The following is a 22,306-nucleotide window of genomic DNA, read 5'->3' as shown; positions in this document are numbered from 1 at the left end:
ATGTGCCATGCACCACTGGAGAAGCTAGAGATACACCAGCAGGGAAAAAAAAAAAAAAAAGACAAAAATCTTTGCCTATACAAGCTTACATTCTAGTCACAAACAATTAAACTGATAGAGAAGCCCAAAGGTTTCTAAGGGTCAAATACAACAAAGTCTTAAAGAAATGCCCAACACATTAATCAATCTGTACAATGAATAACTGATTTTCTTTAAAAAATGGAATAGACCATAGTTTGTATTAATCTGTCAATAAGCACACCCAAAGAGTTTAGGGAACTCAGCTGATGAAAGATTAAGGTACCTCATTCAAAACAGGTGTTACAGTACAGTAATAGAAAGCTTTTAACTTAGATCTATGATATTATCAAATTAACCTCAATGGAGTTACCAGGCCCCAACTAGACACGGGCTACAAAACCTGAGGCAATTATTCTGGGAGATAGGGACTTGGATTTTTTTTTTTAATATTTTATTTACTTATTTGACAGAGAGATAGGAGAGCACAAGTAGCAGAGCGGCAGGCAGAGGGAGAGGGAGAAGCAAGCTCTCTGCTGAGCAGCAAGAGCCTGACCTGGGGCTCGATCCCCAGACCCTGGGATCATGACGTGAGCCAAAGGCAGACGCATAACCGACTGAGCCACCCAGGCGCCCCAGAACTTGTTTTTAAAACTTCTTTCTTTAGTTAGGTACTACACAACAGTTACATGTTGAAAGCTGGGTTCTGGGCTTCACACATTTTTCTGAGATAATGAAGTAGGTTATTAATTTTAATTTGGTAAGTTGAATAGTTTCATGAGTTCTACCAAAAAAGGATTTCTCAAGTGACTCCACCCCTCACACATGCCTGAGAGAGCTAGAGAGACCTGAATGAGAAAGTAAATTACAGTGACAAAGTTTATAAGTCAACCAATATAGGAGGTGGTGGCTGAGGAAGTTAAGTTTTGACTTTCATAATTTTCTAATTAGGGAACTTGTTTAGAAATTCTGGAATTCAAATGTATAGGTAAAATCCAATTTTAACAGATTAATATTATTCCACTGAATCTAAATTTCACTTTCATTGAAGAAACATTTTAAGCAGAATAAAGATAATAAAACTCTATGTGTATACTTATACAGAATGTTTATGTCTTATTTAACCCCTGTTCGTTTTGCAAGGTATGCTGTCACTTTAAAATCCCTCTAACCACTTCTTAGCTGTTTAAGGAAATTACAGAGCACTGAAAACTATTAGCAAAAAGGGACATAGTATTTCTAAGTGGATGCCACTGGTACAGTCAGGTTATTTAGGGTCTTCTCAGGCACAGCTTTGATTCAGGGACGGACTCATAAGGAAAACAGGAGGTGGATTAGGTCAATGCAGATAGAGCAGAGCAAACCTGACCACCTTTCTTCTCTAAACACATTTTTAGTATAAAGATGTGAAAGAAAATAATTGTTCTTTTCGTTCAAGAGTTACGGTTGCCAAGGAGACAAAGGAATGAACATATCTGAACTTACAAATGAAGATACTATTTCAGTTCCTTAGCTCAATGAATACACTTTTATACAATTCTTAAGGGACACATCTCAAGATGTTCCTGGCTTTCCCTCAGGTGAATATTTTTTTGAAAAGCATATGTATCTTCTAAACACTCTTAACACTTCCAATTAACTGACCACCATTTAAAGCTTTAAATTCTTCTTGCTTGTATTCTGACTTAACATTTTGCACAAACCAGTTTTGACGATTATGATTAAATTTGTTCCCAGGCAAAATTAAAACAATGAATGTTAAAGTTTCAAACACAAGGGGTAGCACACTGTAGTTGATTTTTTCCATTCACGAACTAACAAAATGTAACCTAATAATCTGTGATCCATCGCATTAGTATGTTTAATTTTATTTATTTATTTATTTATTTTAAAAAAGATTTTATTTATTCGACAGAGATAGAGACAGCCAGCGAGAGAGGGAACACAAGCAGGGGGAGTGGGAAAGGAAGAAGCAGGCTCATAGCGGAGGAGCCTGATGTGGGGCTCGATCCCATAATGCCGGGATCACGCCCTGAGCGGAAGGCAGACGCTTAACCGCTGTGCCACCCAGGCGCCCCAGCATGTTTAATTTTAAACGTCATGACATTTGGATTTAAAGACAAATCTGAATATAGAAATTAAAAATCAGAGAGGAAGAATGATATAAATTAGTGACACTAGAATCACAGGATATTTTTCTCCTAAGAAATGGAAGTTTTATTTATTTGAAGTAGCAGTGTTACCAACTAAGTAATATTTGTAACACATTATATAATAGAAACTTTTAAGGTGGTTTTAAGACTGCCTGAATAATTTTTACTTAATTTATTATTATTTTTTTAGTAATCTCTACACCCAACACAGGGCTCAAACTCAAGACCTCGAGGATCAAGAGTCATATGCTCCTTCCACTGAACCAGCCAGGAGCCCCACCACTTGAATAATTTTTAAACATATATTTCTATCCTTTAAATTTAGTGACCAATATTAATTTGCTTAGTGACTATTTTTTCATATTCAATACTGACCTGGATGAATTATTATAAAAACACAGTAAGTCAAATCCAAATTAATATGTTTTGACTAACACTGAGATTAATAAAAGATTGCCCTGTCTCCTGTCAAAGATTTATTTTTCTAGACCTGCTTCACTATGGCTACTAAAAGTATATCTAAAATTCTGTTAGAAATTGCTCAACTTACACTCCAATTAGGAAAATATTTAAATCACATTACATAAAAGCCTGTGTAACCTAACCTAATACATCACATGTAGTACATGAACACTTCCAGAAAAGAATCAACTCAATATATGTCAAAGACATTAAAATCTGTTTGAAAAGAATGTGCATTTAAATGTCTCACTCTAAAGGGAAAGGAAGAAAAAAGGAATAAAATGACCAGTCAGGCTTCATATCAATTAGACAACTTTTACTAAATGAGAAAACTACATTTAAAATGTGCTTTAAAACAAAATGGAATTAGAAAAAAAGACATAGGCATTTGAAAGAACTTTGCACTGTGCTGAAAATCAAATCTCTTGCAGTAATACAATACGCCAATTCATAAAATGTAAGTTAACAGAATTCTCAATTGAACATTTTCAAAGACAATATTAAGGTCAAGAATTTCACATCAATGGTAGCACATATAGAAGAAGGGCATTATAAATATGATGTCCATCCCTATGAAGCTTACAAATTTGACAATACTCAATAAAAGCTTTTAGAATCACATCCAAAAGGGTCACATCCAAAGAATCACAAATCTGTGTCCTGTAAGTTCTCCTTCTAAAATCTTTATGTTGACTTTTCTACTCCTTGTCATTTGTTAATACTAACCCTTTAAAAAAAGAGAAGAGGAAAAGAAATGCTGCAATAAACCCTTGATCATGTACAGAAATTATTGCTACTATAGTTCACTACAAAGCATGTCTATACAATATTGTATGAACTTTGATCATGAAAAATAATAAAAATCTTTAGTGACATAAGCCTTACAATCGTATACAACATTCACATGGCAATATTAGACAGTTAAGCACCCAATAACCATAGTTGACAAAATGTCCCACTGACCAGCATTCATTTAAATACATCCTTCGTACAGAGGGAGGAAAAAAGAGATAGTGTCACCTCTCCAAGGCTTGTCAAAAAAGGATTCTCATGTTCTGTGGATCTAAAAACAAATAGCAACAACAACAACAAAAAAACCCCAAAAAAAACCAAAACCAATGCAGGTGAGGGTGTTACCAGAAAGTTAAGCATGCCAAAAGGTGTTTCGTGCGAATTAAAACCTAAAGCCAAGGTACCACATAATCACATTACCAACTAGTTGGGTAATACTATATGAGCCTTATCTTAAAGTTAAATGAAATGCTACTGCACAATAGAGCATCAATAAGTTAAAAATTAGAGTGCACAAATCCAAATCAGTGGCAATTTCTGTATAAAGCAAAATATTCACTATCAGCTGTAAAGTTTGCCCAGTCAAACTGTTTGATTCAGTCACTGGATTGGATAGTTTGCCTATTTTTTAAAAATATCAATCTCTAAAATTCCTTTTTACTGTAATGAGGCATAAGTTTTCTTAGTAAAATCAAACAGGTACATAAGTAAATAAGCAAGGGAAAATAATAGTTGGTGAATGTCTTTAAAGCTCTTCCCACATTTCACTTGTAAAAATGTTCAGGGAAAAAAATTTAAAGTATTTGCCATTATTCTAGCAAAAACAAAACAAAACAAAACAAAACAAGCCCAAAATAATTAAACAACCAAGCAACACTAAAACCACATTACACAGATGGATCATCATGCTTTCATCTGGTTTAACTATCACATCTAGTTTAACTGGGATGCTTTTCAACTTTAAAAACTGTGATACGTGAAGATGTAACTTATTTAATGGGTAATTTTGAATTTGGATTTAATCTGCTGAATATTTTAACAGAGTATACTTATTACAATACAGTGTAGCACATCTTTCTATTAGAAAAAAATTTAAGATCCTTTACCCGTCTCCTTAAGTTAAAGGTGTGACATCATAAAGGGTGTCAAATGGCTGGATGGTTTTACAGTGCACACTTATATATATTATGAAGTATGTCCTTAACAAATCTGATGGTTTCTTTACAGAGTTCCTTTCTTCACCTTTTCTTCGGTGGATTAGCTGTTCGAGGTGGAGTGACAGGACGTCCTGAATTCAGTCCACCATACTGGTACTTAGCTTTCTTTTCAGATGGTTTCAATATCTTAAAGTAAATAATTTATTAACAGTGTTATTCTTTCAAGTGCAAGAAGTTTAAGAAAATTGTTATAAAAATGGACTTTTCAAGAAATAACAAATTGTAAATACAGTATTTACATAATTACACAAATTGTCATAAAAATATAGAAAAAAAAACAGAAAAGTTTCATGAACATTTCTCACATTTAAAGTATTCACAGATAACTAAATATCTGAATATTGCTATTACCTGTCATTCTGTTAATAATTTAATAACAAAACCTTAAGCAAACAAATCCTACCAACTACCCAAACCTTTAATTAAAAAAATTTTTTTAAATTAATTAATTTCTTTATTTTGAGAGAGAGAAACAGAAGGTGTGCACACAGAGCGGTCAGGGGTGGGTAAAGGGAGAGCGAGGATCTTAAGGAGGCTCCACTCCCACAGCTAATGCAGGGCTCAATCTCATGACCCTGAGATCATGACCTGAGCCAAAATCAAGAGCCAGACACTTAAACAATTGAGCAACCTAGGCGCCCCAAGTGGGAAAAAAAAAGAAAAAAAGAAAAGAAAAAAAGAATTTAATTACTGTATCTCTGTGGTGAGCGTATAACACTTAGTTTATGAGTCAAAAGATCAAGATGGCTACACATGTGAAAAGATGCTCAAAATCACTCATCATCAGGGAAACAAATCAAAACTATGCTATCACCTCACACGTGTAAGAACAATTAAATTTAACATAGGAAACAACATGTTGGCAAGGACATGGGGAATGGGGATCCCTCTTATACTGCTGGTGGGAATGCAAACTGGTGCAGTCACTCTGGAGACTCCTCAAAAAGTTAAAAATAGAACTACCCTACAACTCAGCAACTGCACTGTGAAGTATTTACCCAAAGGATACAAAATACTGATTCAAAGGGATACATGCACCCTGATATCTGCAGCAGCATTATCAATAAAAGCCAAATTATGGAAAGAGCCCAAATGTCCATCGACTGATGAATGGATAAAGATGTGATATAGATATACAATGGAGTATTACTCAGCCACAGAAAAGAATGAAATCTTGCTGTTTGCAACGACGTGGATGGAACTACAGTGTATTATTCTAAGCAAAATCAGTCGGTCTGAGAAGGACCAATACCATATGACGGAACAGAGGAACATAGGGGCAAGAAAAAAAAAAGGAGACAAGAAAACCATAAACCATAAAACAGACTCTTAACTATAGAGAACAAACTGAGGGTTGATTGGAGAAGGTGGGCAGGGGAATCAATTAAATGGGTGATGGGTATAAGGAGGGCACTTATTACGATGAGCACTGGGTGTTATATTTAAGTGATGAATCACTAAATTCTACTCCTGAAACTAATATTACACTATATGTTAATGGACCCTAGCACTATTTATTTAGAGGGTAGTCACAAACTCTTTAATCTTACTTTATGTGTAGATCTTAAAAAATATATATTTATATATTTTACATATCATAAAGTCCAACTGTTTAAAATGTACAAGTCGATGATTTTTAAAATACTTAAAATTGTACAACCACTGCTATAATCTAATTTTAGAGTTTTTGTTACCCCAAAAGAAATCTTGCTCCCATAAGCAACCACTCTGCATTTCCATTCTCTACTACTCTAACTCCCTTCAACTCCAAGGAAACACTAATCTTTCTCTATTGACTTGTCTTTTCTGGCTTTTCACATAAATGAAATCATACAATATGTGGTCTTTTGTGACTGGCTCCTCTCACTGAGATAATGTTTTTGAGGTTCATTCATGTTGTAGCATGTATCAGTATTTTATAACTTTTAATTGTCAAACAATATGTCATTTAACGGATATTCCACATTTTGTTTTCATTCTTTAGTTGATTGATATCTGGGTGGTTTCCATGTTTTTGCAATTATAATAATGCTCCTATGAATATGCATATACCTGTATCTGAGTACTTCCCCCCTTCAATTCTTTTGAATATACCTATGAGAGGAATTGCTGGGCCATACAGAAACTCTATGTTTAAATTTTGAGGATGTGTCACACAGTTTCCAAAAGCAGGTGCACCATTTTACATTTCCACCATCAATGTCTGAAGGTTCCAACTTTTCCACATCCTCACCAATACTTTTACTGTCTTGCTTTTTTTTTTTTTTTTTTTTTAAAGATTTTATTTATTTATTTGACAGAGATAGAGACAGCCAGCGAGAGAGGTAACACAAGCAGGGGGAGTGGGAGAGGAAGAAGCAGGCTCATAGCGGAGGAGCCTGATGTGGGGCTCGATCCCAGATCGCCGGGATCACGCCCTGAGCCGAAGGCAGACGCTTAACCGCTGTGCCACCCAGGCGCCCCTACTGTCTTGCTTTTTTATTGTATTTATTCTGGTGGGTGTAAATAGAGCTTTAACCTACAGTACAGACAGAAAATTTCAGTATTTATACAAAAATGTGTAGAAAAGATTTATAAAGCATATCTTAGAACTATTCAGAGCATCATAATGTCTCAGTGAAAAAGAAATTAATCCAATTCCACTATGCTAAATGTTGAAGGATAAAGTCTACTTCCTATGCTTAAATTATAAATGAGAAGTCACATATTTACCATTCAGTTGTACTAGCTGATACAAACAATACGATAAAGGGGAAAAAGGATAGGAAAGCCCCTCTGCATTTAGAGGAAAAGAAATATAGTACCATGCATGAGAGGGACATAAAGCCTTTTGCAAAAACAAAGCACTGAAGTTGTTTTAGTCTGTGAACAAGAATGACTTTAGCACACTAGAAAGCCAGAGTTGGTCTACTTCTTGCAAAAGGAAACAAAATCTAAGTTATGAATTGAATTCACATTCTTTTAGTAGGTTAAGCCCCTAGTCCAAGAAGTCATACAGGAATTTAACAATTTAAATATCTGCATCAAGAATGACTAACTTAGGTTCTCCAAAACTCTTAATATTTGATATATACCAAAAAGTCTGGAGCCTTTGTGAATGAAAACAGAAATCTCTAACAAATCTGTAAGTGATAATCACTTAAAAAAAACTTTATTTCTTTGATAGAGAAAGTAAGAGACAGAGCATGAGTGTGGCGGGGGGTAGAGGAAGAGGGAGAAGCAGACTCCCTACCAAGTAGGGAGCCCCACTCGAGGCTCAATCCTAGGACCCCAGAACCACGACCTGAGCTGAAGGCAGACGCCCAAGTGACTGAGCCACCCAGGCGCCCCAGATAATCACTTTCGAATAAAACTGATTTACATGTATTTATATCATACCTGAAATGAACACATCAAAGTTTCATCCACACTCATCATTCCACCAGCATTATCAAACTCGCCACAGTAATTTGGGGCTGAAAATAGGGTTACCAATTGTCGTTTAGCAAAAAATTCATATCCATCTTCTACCACCTGTCAAAGGAAAGATCAAAAGAAAAAACACTTATTTTTAGATAATTCTCAACTGTCTATATTATTAATTGAGATTAATGTGACAAAGACATAAAAATAAACACTATTTTGTTTTGGGAGCTTAATTTTTATTTTTAAACTTGTCTTAGAATATTAAAATTGGTATGCCTTTTCTATAATGGCAAGGATTTATTTAGCTTAAATGAAATAATAATACATTTGTGGTAACTAAAATGTTTAAAAACTATACCATTTCTAAGGCTCTCCATATGCTAATAAATATAGTATTTACAGGAACTTTGGACACCAAGTACTTCTTAGATGATGGCATTATATTGCAACTATGGAATCCTTAATTCCTTAATGATTTTAACATGATTTCTAGAATCTGTTGCCAATTTCTGAATGATTTAAACAGCTTATGTTTCTCAGCTCTACAAATCCGAGAGGTAGAGGCAATGACACATAAATATTTTGTATTTATTTATGGTAGGCAAGAATAATTTCTGAAGTCTTTTAGGCATCCTCTGATTAAGCATAATTACCCTACAATACTTACTATTAAGAAAGCACCTCCAATTTAATTTACATTTATTTTTTATTTATTTAAAGATTTTATTTACGGTGGGGGGAAGAGATATCAAGCGTGCGTGCACAGAGGGGAAGAAGCAGAGGGAAAGGAACATGCAGACTCTGAGCGCAGAGCCCAATATGGGGCTTGATCTCAGGACCCTGAGACCATGACCTGAGCTGAAACCAAGAGCCGGACATTTAACTGACTGAGCCACCCAGGCTCCCCCAAAATAATTTACATTTTAAAATAGTTCCTACCTTAGTATTAGGTACATGCTCCTACTATAATTACATCATGGTAGAACTTAGATATTAACTTTTTCTGTTAAGATCTTGGTCACCTTATCTACTCCAGCTCAGCCATACAGTGTTTGGCACTCAGTATATCCTTTTAGTTCTTAGTCTGCTTGTTCACTTATTCATTCACACATTTACTAAATGAACAGGTTTATTGTAAAACGATGTATTTGTAGTTTGTGGTGTTCCCCAGCACAGGTCTCTTAATTTTAGAGGTAGTATGTTTGAAAATATGCAGAACAGGATTTTGGAAGGGTCTGGAAAAAGACTGTTCAAACCAAAGTAGTTCAATAACATGACTTTAAAAAAAATCATTGTCCATTTTTGAAAAGATCAGTAAATGGAACTCTATTGCTGAAAAATTTGATTATCAGTGGGTATCTTATTAGGAAACTTAGCAACTCCGCACTGTTCCCTAGTGTCAATTTATACTAACTAGTTAAATCATAAACACAGTATTTACCAAAAGAAAACCGCCACAAGCAAAGGATTTGGGGATGTGACTTCATTTCAACGGAACTAGGAAATTTTGCTAGGAGAAAGGCATGTGACGTACAACATGCACAGAAAATGAAAAACCAGTCATCTTTGTTTATCCACAGGATCACACAAACAATAGTCAAGTGTCATGGGGAGTAAAGCCCCCCCACAAAAAGGGAAGCATTGTGGAATAGCATACACTTAATAAACTCTGCTTTAACAAAGAAAAAACAAGGAATCTTTGAAAGTATTATACTTAAAATTTCAAAAGTACTTTCAAAAGTAGCAAGAAAAAATTTATAAAAATACCTGTCAGTGAATGTATTTCATGCCAGTTGCATTATTAGAGAGCATGAAGACTTGATATATTAAATCATTAAAATAAGCTTTCGTTAATTCATTTATTCAAACACTAAATGTGCAGTATCTAAGTTTACAAGGCAATGGATTTTTAAAAGTCAACAAGTCACAGTTTCCTCTCTGAAGAATATACAATACAGAAGTGGGGGTAGACATTAAAAAAACCAACCAAACAAGTAAACCTAAACTGTATATATAAAGTAGTTCAATAAACTCTCATTTACTCACCACCCTCATTCAATAATTACCAGGATTCTGCTACCTTTGTTTCATTTATCCCCCTTTTCTTTCTGCTGATGTATTATTATTTTTTTTAAAGTAATCGCTACACCGAACACGGGGCTCGAGCTCACCAGGCTGATATCAAGAGTCACATGCTCTACTGACTGAGCCACCCAGGTGCCCCTCTGCTGATATGTTTTAAAGCAAATCCTAGACCTGTCATCTTACCTCTATATACTTGAGTATGCATTTCTAAAAGAATGGACATCCTTCTTATGTAATAATGCTATTATCACAAGGCTAAAACAATGACTCCTTAATATCTAAGACCCAGTCTATAACTGAATTTTCCCAACTTTCTCAAAAGTGTCCTTTAACACTACTATCACTGGATTCTTACCTAAAATACATAAACATCATATTAAAATGGGATCAAATGTTTCTAGAAAGCTTCAGACAAACACCACAAAAAAATTTGTCAGCATTGCAGTATACTGCAAAAATATATTGGTTTGAAACACTTCCTCCCAGAAGGTAAAAAAAGGTTAACAAATCATTAGATTGCTACTTGTGAGATCAAGGTATAGGCTTCACCTCTCCTACTACTTTCCTTGTATAATTAGCCTTCTTGGATCTCAGTTTCCTCAAAAATAAAAAAAAAAGCATATTTGGGTGAAGTTAATATTAAAATATTCAAAAGTTTTATATTTCATACCTGATGAGCTCGACAAATCAAGTCTAAATCATGACGATTCAGAAATTTACTGACTACATCAGCTCCAAAAGTGAAGGAAACACCACGATCATTTTCTCCCCAGCCTTGCACATCCTTATCTGGGTCAGACCACAGCAAATCACAGAGCAAACCTTTAAAGAATAAAAATATGGCAATGAAAAAACAAAACAAAGTTTATAAAATAAAGTATATCTGTATCACATTTCTTCTGGTGCTCTCGTACCCTTTAATAAATAGTATCAATTACTTGCTCCCTAGTATCCCAGCCTACCAAATTTAGCCACTCTTTGCTAGCCCAACCATATAAATATAATTTTGTGTGGCTGAAAGTAGCACTTTCCAACTCTTTCCACATATAGGAAATGTGTGTATGGCATACTCTAAGCACACAATATATGGAAAAGGCTGTTCATCTTCTGTACGTAGTTTCTCCATACGGATAAGCAATTGACCCAGCAGCACTTCCTGAATCGAGGCTATTTACACTATTTCTGGGTGCCAAACTATTCAATTAATCTATTTTATTTATTCCCAAGCCAATAACACACTAAAACTTTTAAATACATCTTTATATTTGGTAGGGGTAGTATCTCCACCTAATATTTTTCTTTAGCATTGTCTTGGTTACTTTCAATCCTTTGTTCTTTTACATGTATACTTCCGAATCAGTTTGTGTAGTTCCGTGAACCCAACTGAGATGTAACTGGAATTGTATTTGACCTAATGATCAATTTGAAGGAAGAAAACATTTTCTGTAAAAGTCTGGAGGATTTAAATGAAATATGGATGAATAAAATCAGAACAGATCCCTGGCTTTAGTTCTGGGCATATAAGAAAAGAGGTCAGAGCTAAAAATATTTATCTGAATATCTTCGTCATACTCATTATTGTATAAATCTTAGGAGGGACTCAGACTACCTTGGGAATGTCAAGTGAGAAGACCAGTAAATGAACCCTAAGGAAGCAAACATTTAATATGCAGGCAGAGGAAGGGGAATGAGCAAAAAATATTGAGAAGGAATAATCAGAACAAAAGGAAGAGATTAGAACAGTAGAGATCTCCTGAAAGGGGTTAAGAATTATCCAGAAGTAGGAAATGGTTAAGATTCAAATACAATGAAAAAGTGGAACAGGACAAAAACCAAAAAATGTGCCACTTACAATTATATCAGTAGACCTTAACAAAAACAGTTTCTTGATGAATGAGAAGAAAATGGTTAAAAGTCAAACTATAGTAAGATGAAGAGGGGGTGGATACTGAGATGGTGATATTAAATACTTTTGTAAGGGCAATAGTGCTAAGGGATGATTTGTTTTTCAAATGAGCCAGTTTCAATATTTTTTTAATAATTCATAAACTTCATAATACAGGTTCTATCAGGAAAGGAGAACTTCTTTTTGAGTCATGATATGGCTTGTCTTAATAGGGGAATTACCTAAAATACTTTGTAAGATTGGTGGCAATGTACTCTTAATTTCTATTACTATTTTCTAAGCTCCTGCTATGATACTTTAAGAAGTCCACCAGCATACAAAACCCACTGGGAGAGTCTCAATTTACAAGCTCTTTCTGATTTTTAAAGAATCACAACTGATTATTTAGAACACACACACACACACACACACACACACACACTAACCCCAACACACCACCAGTGCTCTATAATGATACTTTTTCTGGTTTGTTTCCACAGGTAGAGCAATGAGCAGGAGGCCAATTAATCTTTAATTTTAAAGGTTAATTAAAATTAAATTTAAATTATTTAATATTAAAATTTAATATTTTAAATATTAAATAATTATTATTAAAGAAATAATATTAAATAAATATTAAATATTTAATTAAATAATCAATTATATAAAATTATATAAAATAATTAAATATTAAATAATAAATAAATATTAAATAATAATTATTAAATAAATAATATTGAAATTAAATATAAAAATTTTAAATTAAAATTAAATCAATATTTAATTTTAAATAAAACTAGAATGCAGTTGCTTTCAGAATTATTTGGGATATAAAACAGGATCCATATAAAATCAAATAATGGTAACAACAATGTGGCATTTTTCAACCTTAATGGAATCAAGACAAGAATCTCGGAGTCAACGTTCAACATTTTATAATTCAATTCCTAATGAACAAGCATCATAATCATTTGGCTTTTTAAAAAAATGCATTAATTTATAAATTAAACTTCTGAAGATTATAGAGAATACCAAGCTTAGAATGTCCACTTTCAGCATTTCAAAAACTTGCTTCACCCTTGAAAGTGACTTGAAATACATATATGTCAAATACGAAATACCTTATTTAAAAAACAGATTTTAAATAAATAGCCCATTATTTATTTTTAAATTCCATTACAGTTAACTTACAGTGTTATATTAGTTTCAAGTGTACAATATAGTGATACAACATGCCCTATTATTTAAATAATAGTTTCTATTAGATTTAGTCAAATACATTCTATAATCATAATAAAAATCTGATTAAATGCATGCTTTTTCCCCTTCTGTACTCAACACAAATTGTTACTTGCACAAGCAAGTTATGAGGCAACTTACTACAATATGCAATATCAATGGCTTACTGACAAGAGGATCTATACACCTGTTAATAATGGTTGAAGTTTAACCATGAGTAGCATTTTGAGTGATATTATCAGGCTTTCAGTACACTGAGCAGAACAATCCAATCATACTTGAAATCAAACAGCCAAATGCATGTTCTTAACAGTTTAATTTAAAGGTTTAGCCAAGTTCTGCTTAGATATTGGTTCATGAATATTTTTTAATGACTACTTTTTTATAGACTCTTTGGATCTTATGGTAGAAACTGGAAAGAAAAAAAAAAAAGAGTAAGAAATGTACTTAGTAACCATCTAGTCCAGCCCTACTTATGAGTAATCAACTCCCCTTTACAAAATTACCAATAAACAATCCTCTTATCAGTAAGCTACAAGATCTATGGTTTTTCATTCACATGATCTTAATATATAAAGGATTTCTAGACCCTATGGCAGTCTAAGCGATCCTCATTTTGAAGATGTTCAAGTTTGTTGAGAACTGATGAGTACGATACACAAATGGTGAGTTTGATTACACATATAATAAGGGGACAATTAATCCAATAATGTAATTTATTTAAAAAAAAAGTCTGGTAGAAAACCGAGAGAAAGGACAGTTTTGCTTATGTTTATGTCTTTTTTTTTTTAAGTAGGCTCCATGCCCAGAGTGGAGCCCTACTCGAGGCTTGAACTCAAGAACTGGCTGCTTGGGGCGCCTGGGTGGCACAGCGGTTAAGCGTCTGCCTTCGGCTCAGGGCGTGATCCTGGCGTTATGGGATCGAGCCCCACATCAGGCTCTTCCGCTATGAGCCTGCTTCTTCCTCTCCCACTCCCCCTGCTTGTGTTCCCCCTCTCGCTGGTTGTCTCTCACTGTCAAATAAATAAATAAAATCTTAAAAAAAAAAAAAAAAAAGAACTGGCTGCTTAACTGACTGAGACATCCAGGTGCCCCTGTTAATGCTTTTAATAGTAAGACAGTGTGATACAATAAAAATACATTTGGTCTTTGTTCCCATTGCTGGCACAGAGCTCCTAAAACCTTTGGAATTTTCTGAGTGACAGGGATATCTTTTGTTATTTATAAGGAGCCCCTTTCCACCACACCTGAGTTTATGCTAATGAAGTGATTCAGGGGCCCCTAGAGCCCTTCAGGATGGGGCCAATCAACAGAAAGACCAAACACATGATTAGAGGGTTGGAACTTTCAGCTGCCCCCTCCCTCTAGAGAGGAGGGCTAGAAACTTGAGTTCTATGAAAACTCCTGAACAACTAGACTTGGGAAGCTTCCAGTTGTTGAACATACTGATGCCAAAGAGTGAGTGTGGAAACTATACACCAACCAATATCCCCTCCCCATACCTTGCCCTAAGAATCTCTTCCATTTGGCAGGTCCTGAGTTGTATCGCTTTATGATAAGCTGATAAATATAAGTAAAGCATCTGAGGAGGTAGTTGTGGGAATTCCAGAATTTTGGCTGGGCAGTAGTGTGGGTCTCCAGAGAACCCCACTTGAGGCTAACAACCTAAGTGGGGGCAGTCTTGTGGAATGGGGCCCTTCCCTGTGGAGTCCTGGCTAACTCCAGGAATTAGCGTCAGAACTGAATTAAATTGTTAGACACTAACTTAAGAGTTAAAGAATGGGGTGTGTTGTGGAAAAACCGCATACATTCAGTGTCAGAAAATGACACAAATAAAGGTAACCATATTTTCAGCAAAGGTGAAATGAAAAGCAGAACCACCTTACTGCATTCAATTCATAGGTTATCATAGCATTTTATGACAGGAATGCCATCATTAGTACACATCTTAGTACATACACTGGCACTCAACTGTGAATAATTACCATTTAAAAGCCAAAAGAAAAGTTAGGCAACTGTGCCCAGAATTTATTTATAAAATTAAATTAGGCTCATTTGTTAATCAGCACAGCAATTTATCCTCAACTGGAACTTAATTTGCTTTTGTTTTGACTTGCTTCACTTACCTAAGAGTTATTTTGAATGTCTGAAGAGTTAATTTTCATTATTCTTTCACAAATTTTTCACAAAACTCACCATGTATCTCTACAGCTTTCTGAACTCTACAAATTTGAAATATAGAAGTTGCAAAAAATAACTACTAGATAATTTTTAAAAAGGCAACGATATGTATCTTCAGCTAAGAAAGATTTTAAATTAAAAATAAAATCCTTAAAAAATATTCTGTTTAAGTAGGCTCCATACCCAACTTGGCATCTGAATTCATGACCCTGAGATCAAGAGTCACCGCATGCTCTAACAACTGAGCCAGCCAGGTGTCTTCCTTTTGACTAATTTTTAACAAGTCTTTGAAGGACATAACCAATGCTGATATGAATGAGGCCATGATAGGAAGGTAAGGGGAATCAATAACAAGATTTTTTGTGATAAGTAAGTTTAACAGAACCATACTATGATTATATATGAAATTTAAAAGTACTGCACCTTGGGAAATAATTAGTAGGAAGTGAAATGTATTACTGCAAGTAACCTCTAATTAGCTTAGTGATGATTAAAAAAGCTCTATTATTTATTGCATAAACCAATCCTACTTCCACTAAATATATAATTAAGTTCAAATATGTAAACATTTTACATAAAACTAATTAAAATTCTCTATATACTCAACCTGTATCAGGGACATCAGTGGGTCTCATAATTCTTCGAATCTGCTCCATAGATTGCAAGTCTGGTGATAGTCCTATAAATAAAAGATGAGTCATACTACAGACATCTAAACAATTTTCACTTTATTTGTCAGGGGGGGAGAGAGAGGGACAGAGCACAAGTGGGGGAGTGGCAGGCAGAGGGAGAAGCAGGCTCCCCGCTGAGCAGGGAGCCTCATGTGGGACTCGATCCCAGGATCCTGTGATCATGACCTGAAGGCAGACTCTTAACCAACTGAGCCACCCAGGCGTCCCATAAAGGGGCATTTAATAAAAGTAGATTCACTATGCGAAATTAAACATACTTAAGGTGTTCTTTTTAATGTTATCTTTAATATACTGAGTTACTGAACAGAATCCCACTTTGATGTAACAGAACATTATGATTAGGTACTCTCCACTTTTCCCTACCAGGGTAATGAAATTTCCTTTCATTTCAAGATTTCTCAAGGAAAGAAATCTTACCACTCTTCTTTCTTTCTAACCATTCCCTGCCCTTCTACAGGAACATATCCAATTCCAATACTTCCTACCACTTCTGTCACTTCTTACCACCCAATCTTAAACATGTTTACTTCCAAGTTTAAATGCCTCATTTCATCCCATAAGACCTTCCCATACCCCACTCCAGTATGCTCATTACTTCATAAAAGCATAACTGTTGATCAGAAGAGTAAGACAAAGCACATGAAAATACTCTGCAATCTTCAGAGTAGTACATAAGTATAAGCTAGTATTTCTCTTTTATAAATAAATCCAAGTGCCATCACATACTTCTATATTTCTATTTTTAGCTATACCCATGCATAAGAGCTACAATTTCCTACATGTTTAGTATCTACTATAAAATGTTTCAATTAGTATAGTGATTTATGTTCTATCAGAGAATAAATCATTTTTTACCTTAGGCCTAGACAAGTACATCTACCTTTTCAACATTTCTCCACTTAATTCTCCCTGGATATTGATAAAAAACTCATTTTCTTACAGTATTTTCATTAAATTATTTCCCTGTACAAAAACCCAATATGGTTATTAAACCATTCAACTCCTTTGCTCAGTATTCAAATCTCTATAATCTGATATGTATCATTCCCCCAGCATGTACTTGACATTCTAGTTAGGCCAGTCCTTACACATTCCTTGAACTAGACAACATAAAAAAGACTGTCTCAAATTCTCTTTGCCTCTCCAAAGTCTACTCATCCTCTAAAACCCACATGTCCATAAACATTTGCCCAACAATTCTCTCCCTTTCCAGACTTCATAAAAACTACTGCTCTACAAGTACCTTGACATAATTAAATCCCTTTCATTACACGGTATCTGTTTTGAAATACACTTTATCTTTTTCTTTTAAAGATTTATTTTATTTATTTCAGAGAGAGAGTGCATGGGTGGGGGGAGGGAGAGGGAGAGAAGCAAATTTCCTCCTGAGTGCAGTGCCCCACACAGGGCTGAATCCCATAACCCCGAGGTCACAACCCAAGCCGAGGTCACAACCCAAGCCGAAACCAAGTCAGATGCTCAACCAACTGAGCCACCCAGGTGTCCCTGAAATATACTTTTTCTTACTTTTCTGGAAATAATACATTTTATCAATAGGTTTTTAATTTCTCAAAACAGCCAGATCATACACAATCTATATCTTTTCATGGCACCTAACCAAGTGCGAGACACATGTTAGTTTTTCAAATGAACTTTCATATATGCTTATTTAACAAGTCATACAGAGTAACTTATTCTGGGGCAGCTGGTGGCTCCATCAGTTAAGCATCTGCCTTTGGCTCAGGTCATAATTCCAGGGTCCTGGGATCTAGCCCTGCGCTGGGCACCCTGCTCGGTGGGGAGCCTGCTTCTCCCTTTCCCTCTGCCCCTCCCACCTCCTCCTCCACCCGCGCTCTCTCTTGCTCTCTCGCTTGCTTGCTCTATCTCAAATAAAATATTAAAAAGAAATAAGTTATTCTGTCAAAAAATTATCATAAGGATGAAAGTAGACATATTATACAAAGCCCAGAACTCTTGGCATATGGGAAGAGTAAACCCAATTACATCTGGATTCTGACGAAAGGTATTTAATATAGGCAGGAAAATAATCACGATCCTCTCATTTTTACTGATAGTAGGGGTATCTTTCCGTCAAAACTGAGGCAAAGGGAAGACCTTTTTTCAAACCAAACTCTAGTAATCCTCCTTACATGTGAAAATCTTTAAAGACAAGTACTAAACTGAAGTTTCATTTTCATTATGTATAAATAATCATGAATTTCTGATTACTAAGAGATTTTAGCCATGTTTAGAACAGTTCTAATGACTTGAGTTTTCACACAAGCACTGCGTGTTTTCCCACAGCATGCATCTTAGTTACTATAGGTCTTTTCTAACAATGGAAGGACAGTAAGAAAAACCCATAAAGGAAATTTATTAGTTTACCTCCATGACAACAGAAGATCTTTTCATCCACAATGGCAGCTATAGGCAGACAATTAAAACAATCGGTGAAGGTCTTCCACAATTTAATATTAAACCTTCGTTTGCCTATAAAAAGAATAAGCAAATAGGATGAATAAATCTAAACCTATTTTCATGTTATCTCATAGCTACAGGATTATGAATAATTTCAATTTTACTCTTTACACAGCACTTTGTTTTTCCTGAAATGAATAAGTATTTCTTATACACTTTTAAAAACATAATAAATTTAATAAATACTCAGCACCTTCCCATAAAGTTAAAAAAAACCCTGAAAGATTGTGCTACGTATTTTATGGAACAAATATACCAAACACTTCGGTCTTTTAAGATCACTTTAATAAAGCAATTTTGAAACAGTCTAATGGACTATTAGTTTATCTTTCCATTCAACATGCACATTAGTTAAATACCTAGCCAAATAAGCAGAAGTGAAAAGGGGTGCCTCTAAAGACTGTCCATTTTGACTCTAATGCACTGAGTAACACAGCATAGATTTACTGCCAAGAAAGGACAACTTCCAAGTGCCTGACTGGTTACCCACTTCTGAGTGAATTACAACTTGGCACTACAGCAAGTATAAATAGAGACACAAAGGCTATAATTTTCCTGTAGTCTAGCATAAAGAGCTACAACAAAGACAATCTCAAGGCTATGTTCACCTTTTTAGAGTTACTTGATTTTCCTGAACTGGGCAGTAAGTTGCAACAACTAACCTGCAGAGGGAGGAAAGGCACAAGCACTAATTTCCTATGTTTTTATGCCATAACTTGCCTCCCAATGAACAAGTATAACTCAGAGCAGTGTTTAAAAGCTGTTCTCGCATACATTTAATTTGATGTCCTTTCTATCCTTGAGGATATTTAAATCCATATTTTATCCTTAAGAATGCACTTCTATTCCTGATATAGCTTCACAAAAGTGGTTATAGTTAGACATACTATAACCCACTTCCTGTCTACTGGTCTGATTCAAACAGATGAAACCATACACTACACCTTAGAAATAAAAATGCAATGTAAAATCAAATATGGCATCATTCCTATTAGAACATACTTCATGAGAACAGAGATTATCTGTCTTGTGCACTGTTACATTCCCAGTGTTTAAAGTAGTGCCTGGTATATAATACTTCCTCAAACATTTGTCAAATAAATGATTATAAACCAAGGAGATAGGAGTTTGAATAGGACTCTACCATATTTAGGGATGGAAAAAAGCAAAAATAGATTCTAATGGGAGAATTCAGCACCAAAAACCAATAAATTCAATTTGACAATCACTGTAATTGGTTTTAAATTATAATTAACCAAACATATATTCTTTCCCATGGTCTAACAAGAGCAAAAGACCAAATTCGAATGTAGTAATTTAGTAACAACACTTGGAAAACACTACTACAAAACACAAATCAGTGATTTCTTACTGATGAAAAAGAGTACAGTATGATACACCAGAGTACTCAGTATCCTTATCTCTGTAGGTTTATAGGCATAGATTAAAATTTTAATAAACTTCAAATTTTAAATAATTTCGTACTTTTCAATATTTCTTATGACATAGGGCCAATGAGAATTTCCGTTACATCATAAGAATACTGAGAACTAAAATCTTAATAGACACTAGAAAACTAGAGGCTACTATCTATAGTGACCTCGTTTCACGTGGATATTTTACTCTGTAAACTAATTACAAGAGGGCCTTTCAGCTGAGTAAGCTGCAGTCAACCTGAAATAACATGACCAAGGAGAGCTCAAGGAACCAGTTTAATTAATTAGTAACATGTTTCCAGTTTCAAGGCCCTCTTCCACGAAACACTCTTCTTGGTCCTATGCTTCATAAATTGTTTTTTTTTTTTAAAAAACTGAATCAAAGGAACTCCTTTGAACTGGAAAATTATGTTAGGGAATATTAAGGAATTTTCCCATTAATAAAAAATAAATATTTATTTTTACTTACATTCATCATAGAACCCATAAATGCGATTGATGCTAGCACACTCATGGTTTCCTCTTAACAGAAAGAAGTTCTCTGGATATTTGATTTTATAAGCCAATAGCAAACAAATGGTTTCCAAAGACTGCTTTCCTCTGTCCACATAATCTCCTAAGAAAAGATAGTTCGCTTCTGGTGGGAAACCTCCATATTCAAATAATCGCAGTAAATCTGTATACTGTCCGTGAATATCTCCTGAAAATAGAAAAAGCCGATTTTAGAATACTTGGTTACTGTGGGAAGCAGCTTCAAATGATTCCCAATGTTTATACCCTTGTGTAATCCTCTCCCCTTGAATGTGGGCTGGAGCTGGTGACTTGCTTCTAACAAATAGGATACAGCAAAAGAGGGATGGGCCGTCACTTCTGAGATTAGGTTACAAAAGATCATGATTTCCATTCTGCTTGTACTGTTTCGCCTTCTCTGATTCTTGACGCTGAAGTCAGCTGCCTTACGGAGAAGCACGCATGGCAAAGAACTGAAGGAGGCCTTTGGCCAACAGCGCATTAGCAACCAAGCCCTCAGTCCATCGGCGCATAAGGAATGGAATCCTTTCACCGTTGAGCCTTGAGATGAATGCAGTTCCAGATGACACCTAGATCACAGCCTCATGAGACACCCAGAACCAGAGGACACAGCTAAGCTGTGCCTGAATTCCTGATGCACAGAAACTGTAAGGGGATAAATTCATGCTATTTTAAGGCATAAAGTTGTGGAGTAATCTGTTATACATCAGATAGCTAATACAGTTACCCTTATTAGCTGGTAGTTTAACAAAGGTTACTTTGTTATGCCAAAAAGTGAGACAAAGTCAGAGTTTAGAAATATTTAGCATAACTTCTATTACCCTCAAATTATTTCTGTATCAAAGCATTTTAAAGAATACCTTAGAAAGAATTTGAATCATTTAAAAATGTTATAAATAACTACATTTGCTTCATTTAGATTCACAGAAGAGATTGATCATTCCCACAAAATTTCTTTTTTTAAAAAGATCTTATTTTTAAGTAATCTCTACACCCAACATGGGACTCAAACTCACAATACTGAGATCGAGAGTCGCGTGCTCTACCGACTTAGCCAGCCAGGCTCCTGTTCACAAAATTTCATGCCACCCCTTACTTAAAGATGATACACTAAGCTAATTAATGTATTCAACAAACATTTCCTTAGCTAATATCTTTTATTAGCTAGGTACTGTACTAAGGAACACCAAGCACATGACTTAATAAACACAAGAAGAAAGATTAAAAAAAAGTTACATGCAGGACAATGAAAACTTTTACATACAGAAATAATTCTTGACTGAGCAAAAGATGACGATTAAGTCCATAAAAGCTAGGTCATAAACACTGATAGGCACTACAAGTTATCAAACCAAAAGCCAGTATGATACATTACTTACCCACTTCCCACTGTTATGTGAACTATAGAAAAATACTTTCTGTACAACAATTTTGCTGGCTATAACAATGTGATCACTCAACGTCAGGTTGTAGTTTTTGTTTTTGGCCAGAAGCCATTATAAGACTTAAAAGAACAAATATAAACTGTAATGTTATATAATCTTCAAAATAAAATCACAACAAAGGTAGAACACATGGATACTGCCATACTGACCCTCAAAACTCTATTCTTGTTTTTTTTTTTTTTGTACTAGTGTATCAGAATGCCTATTTTTCCACATCCTTGACGACACTGGATTATCTGTTTTTGACATTTAAAAAAAAATTTGACTATAGTTTGGGATTTGTTTTT

The 22,306-nt window shown here is 34.8% G+C and overlaps 1 protein-coding gene across 1 annotated transcript in view; it reads right to left on the bottom strand.

Moving 5' to 3' along the window:
* Positions 1-2,928: 2,928 nt before the first annotated feature.
* PPP1CB (protein phosphatase 1 catalytic subunit beta) overlaps positions 2,929-22,306 on the bottom strand; it is a 40,920-nt gene continuing 21,542 nt past the window's right edge. The window contains exons 4-9 of the mRNA XM_040623046.1: positions 20,513-20,743; positions 18,515-18,619; positions 16,045-16,116; positions 10,803-10,954; positions 8,021-8,155; positions 2,929-4,768 (exon numbers count right to left, since the gene is read on the bottom strand). Coding sequence (XP_040478980.1) covers positions 4,664-4,768; positions 8,021-8,155; positions 10,803-10,954; positions 16,045-16,116; positions 18,515-18,619; positions 20,513-20,743 — 800 coding nt within the window. The 3' untranslated portion in view covers positions 2,929-4,663. The remainder of the gene's footprint in view (positions 4,769-8,020; positions 8,156-10,802; positions 10,955-16,044; positions 16,117-18,514; positions 18,620-20,512; positions 20,744-22,306) is intronic.

Source organism: Ursus maritimus, unplaced genomic scaffold, assembly GCF_017311325.1.
Source record: "Ursus maritimus isolate PB19 unplaced genomic scaffold, ASM1731132v1 scaffold_6, whole genome shotgun sequence".
In the NCBI taxonomy this organism is placed as follows: Eukaryota; Metazoa; Chordata; class Mammalia; order Carnivora; family Ursidae; genus Ursus; species Ursus maritimus.
Note: the sequence above shows the minus strand (reverse complement) of the source record. Positions and strands in the feature narration are given on the sequence as shown.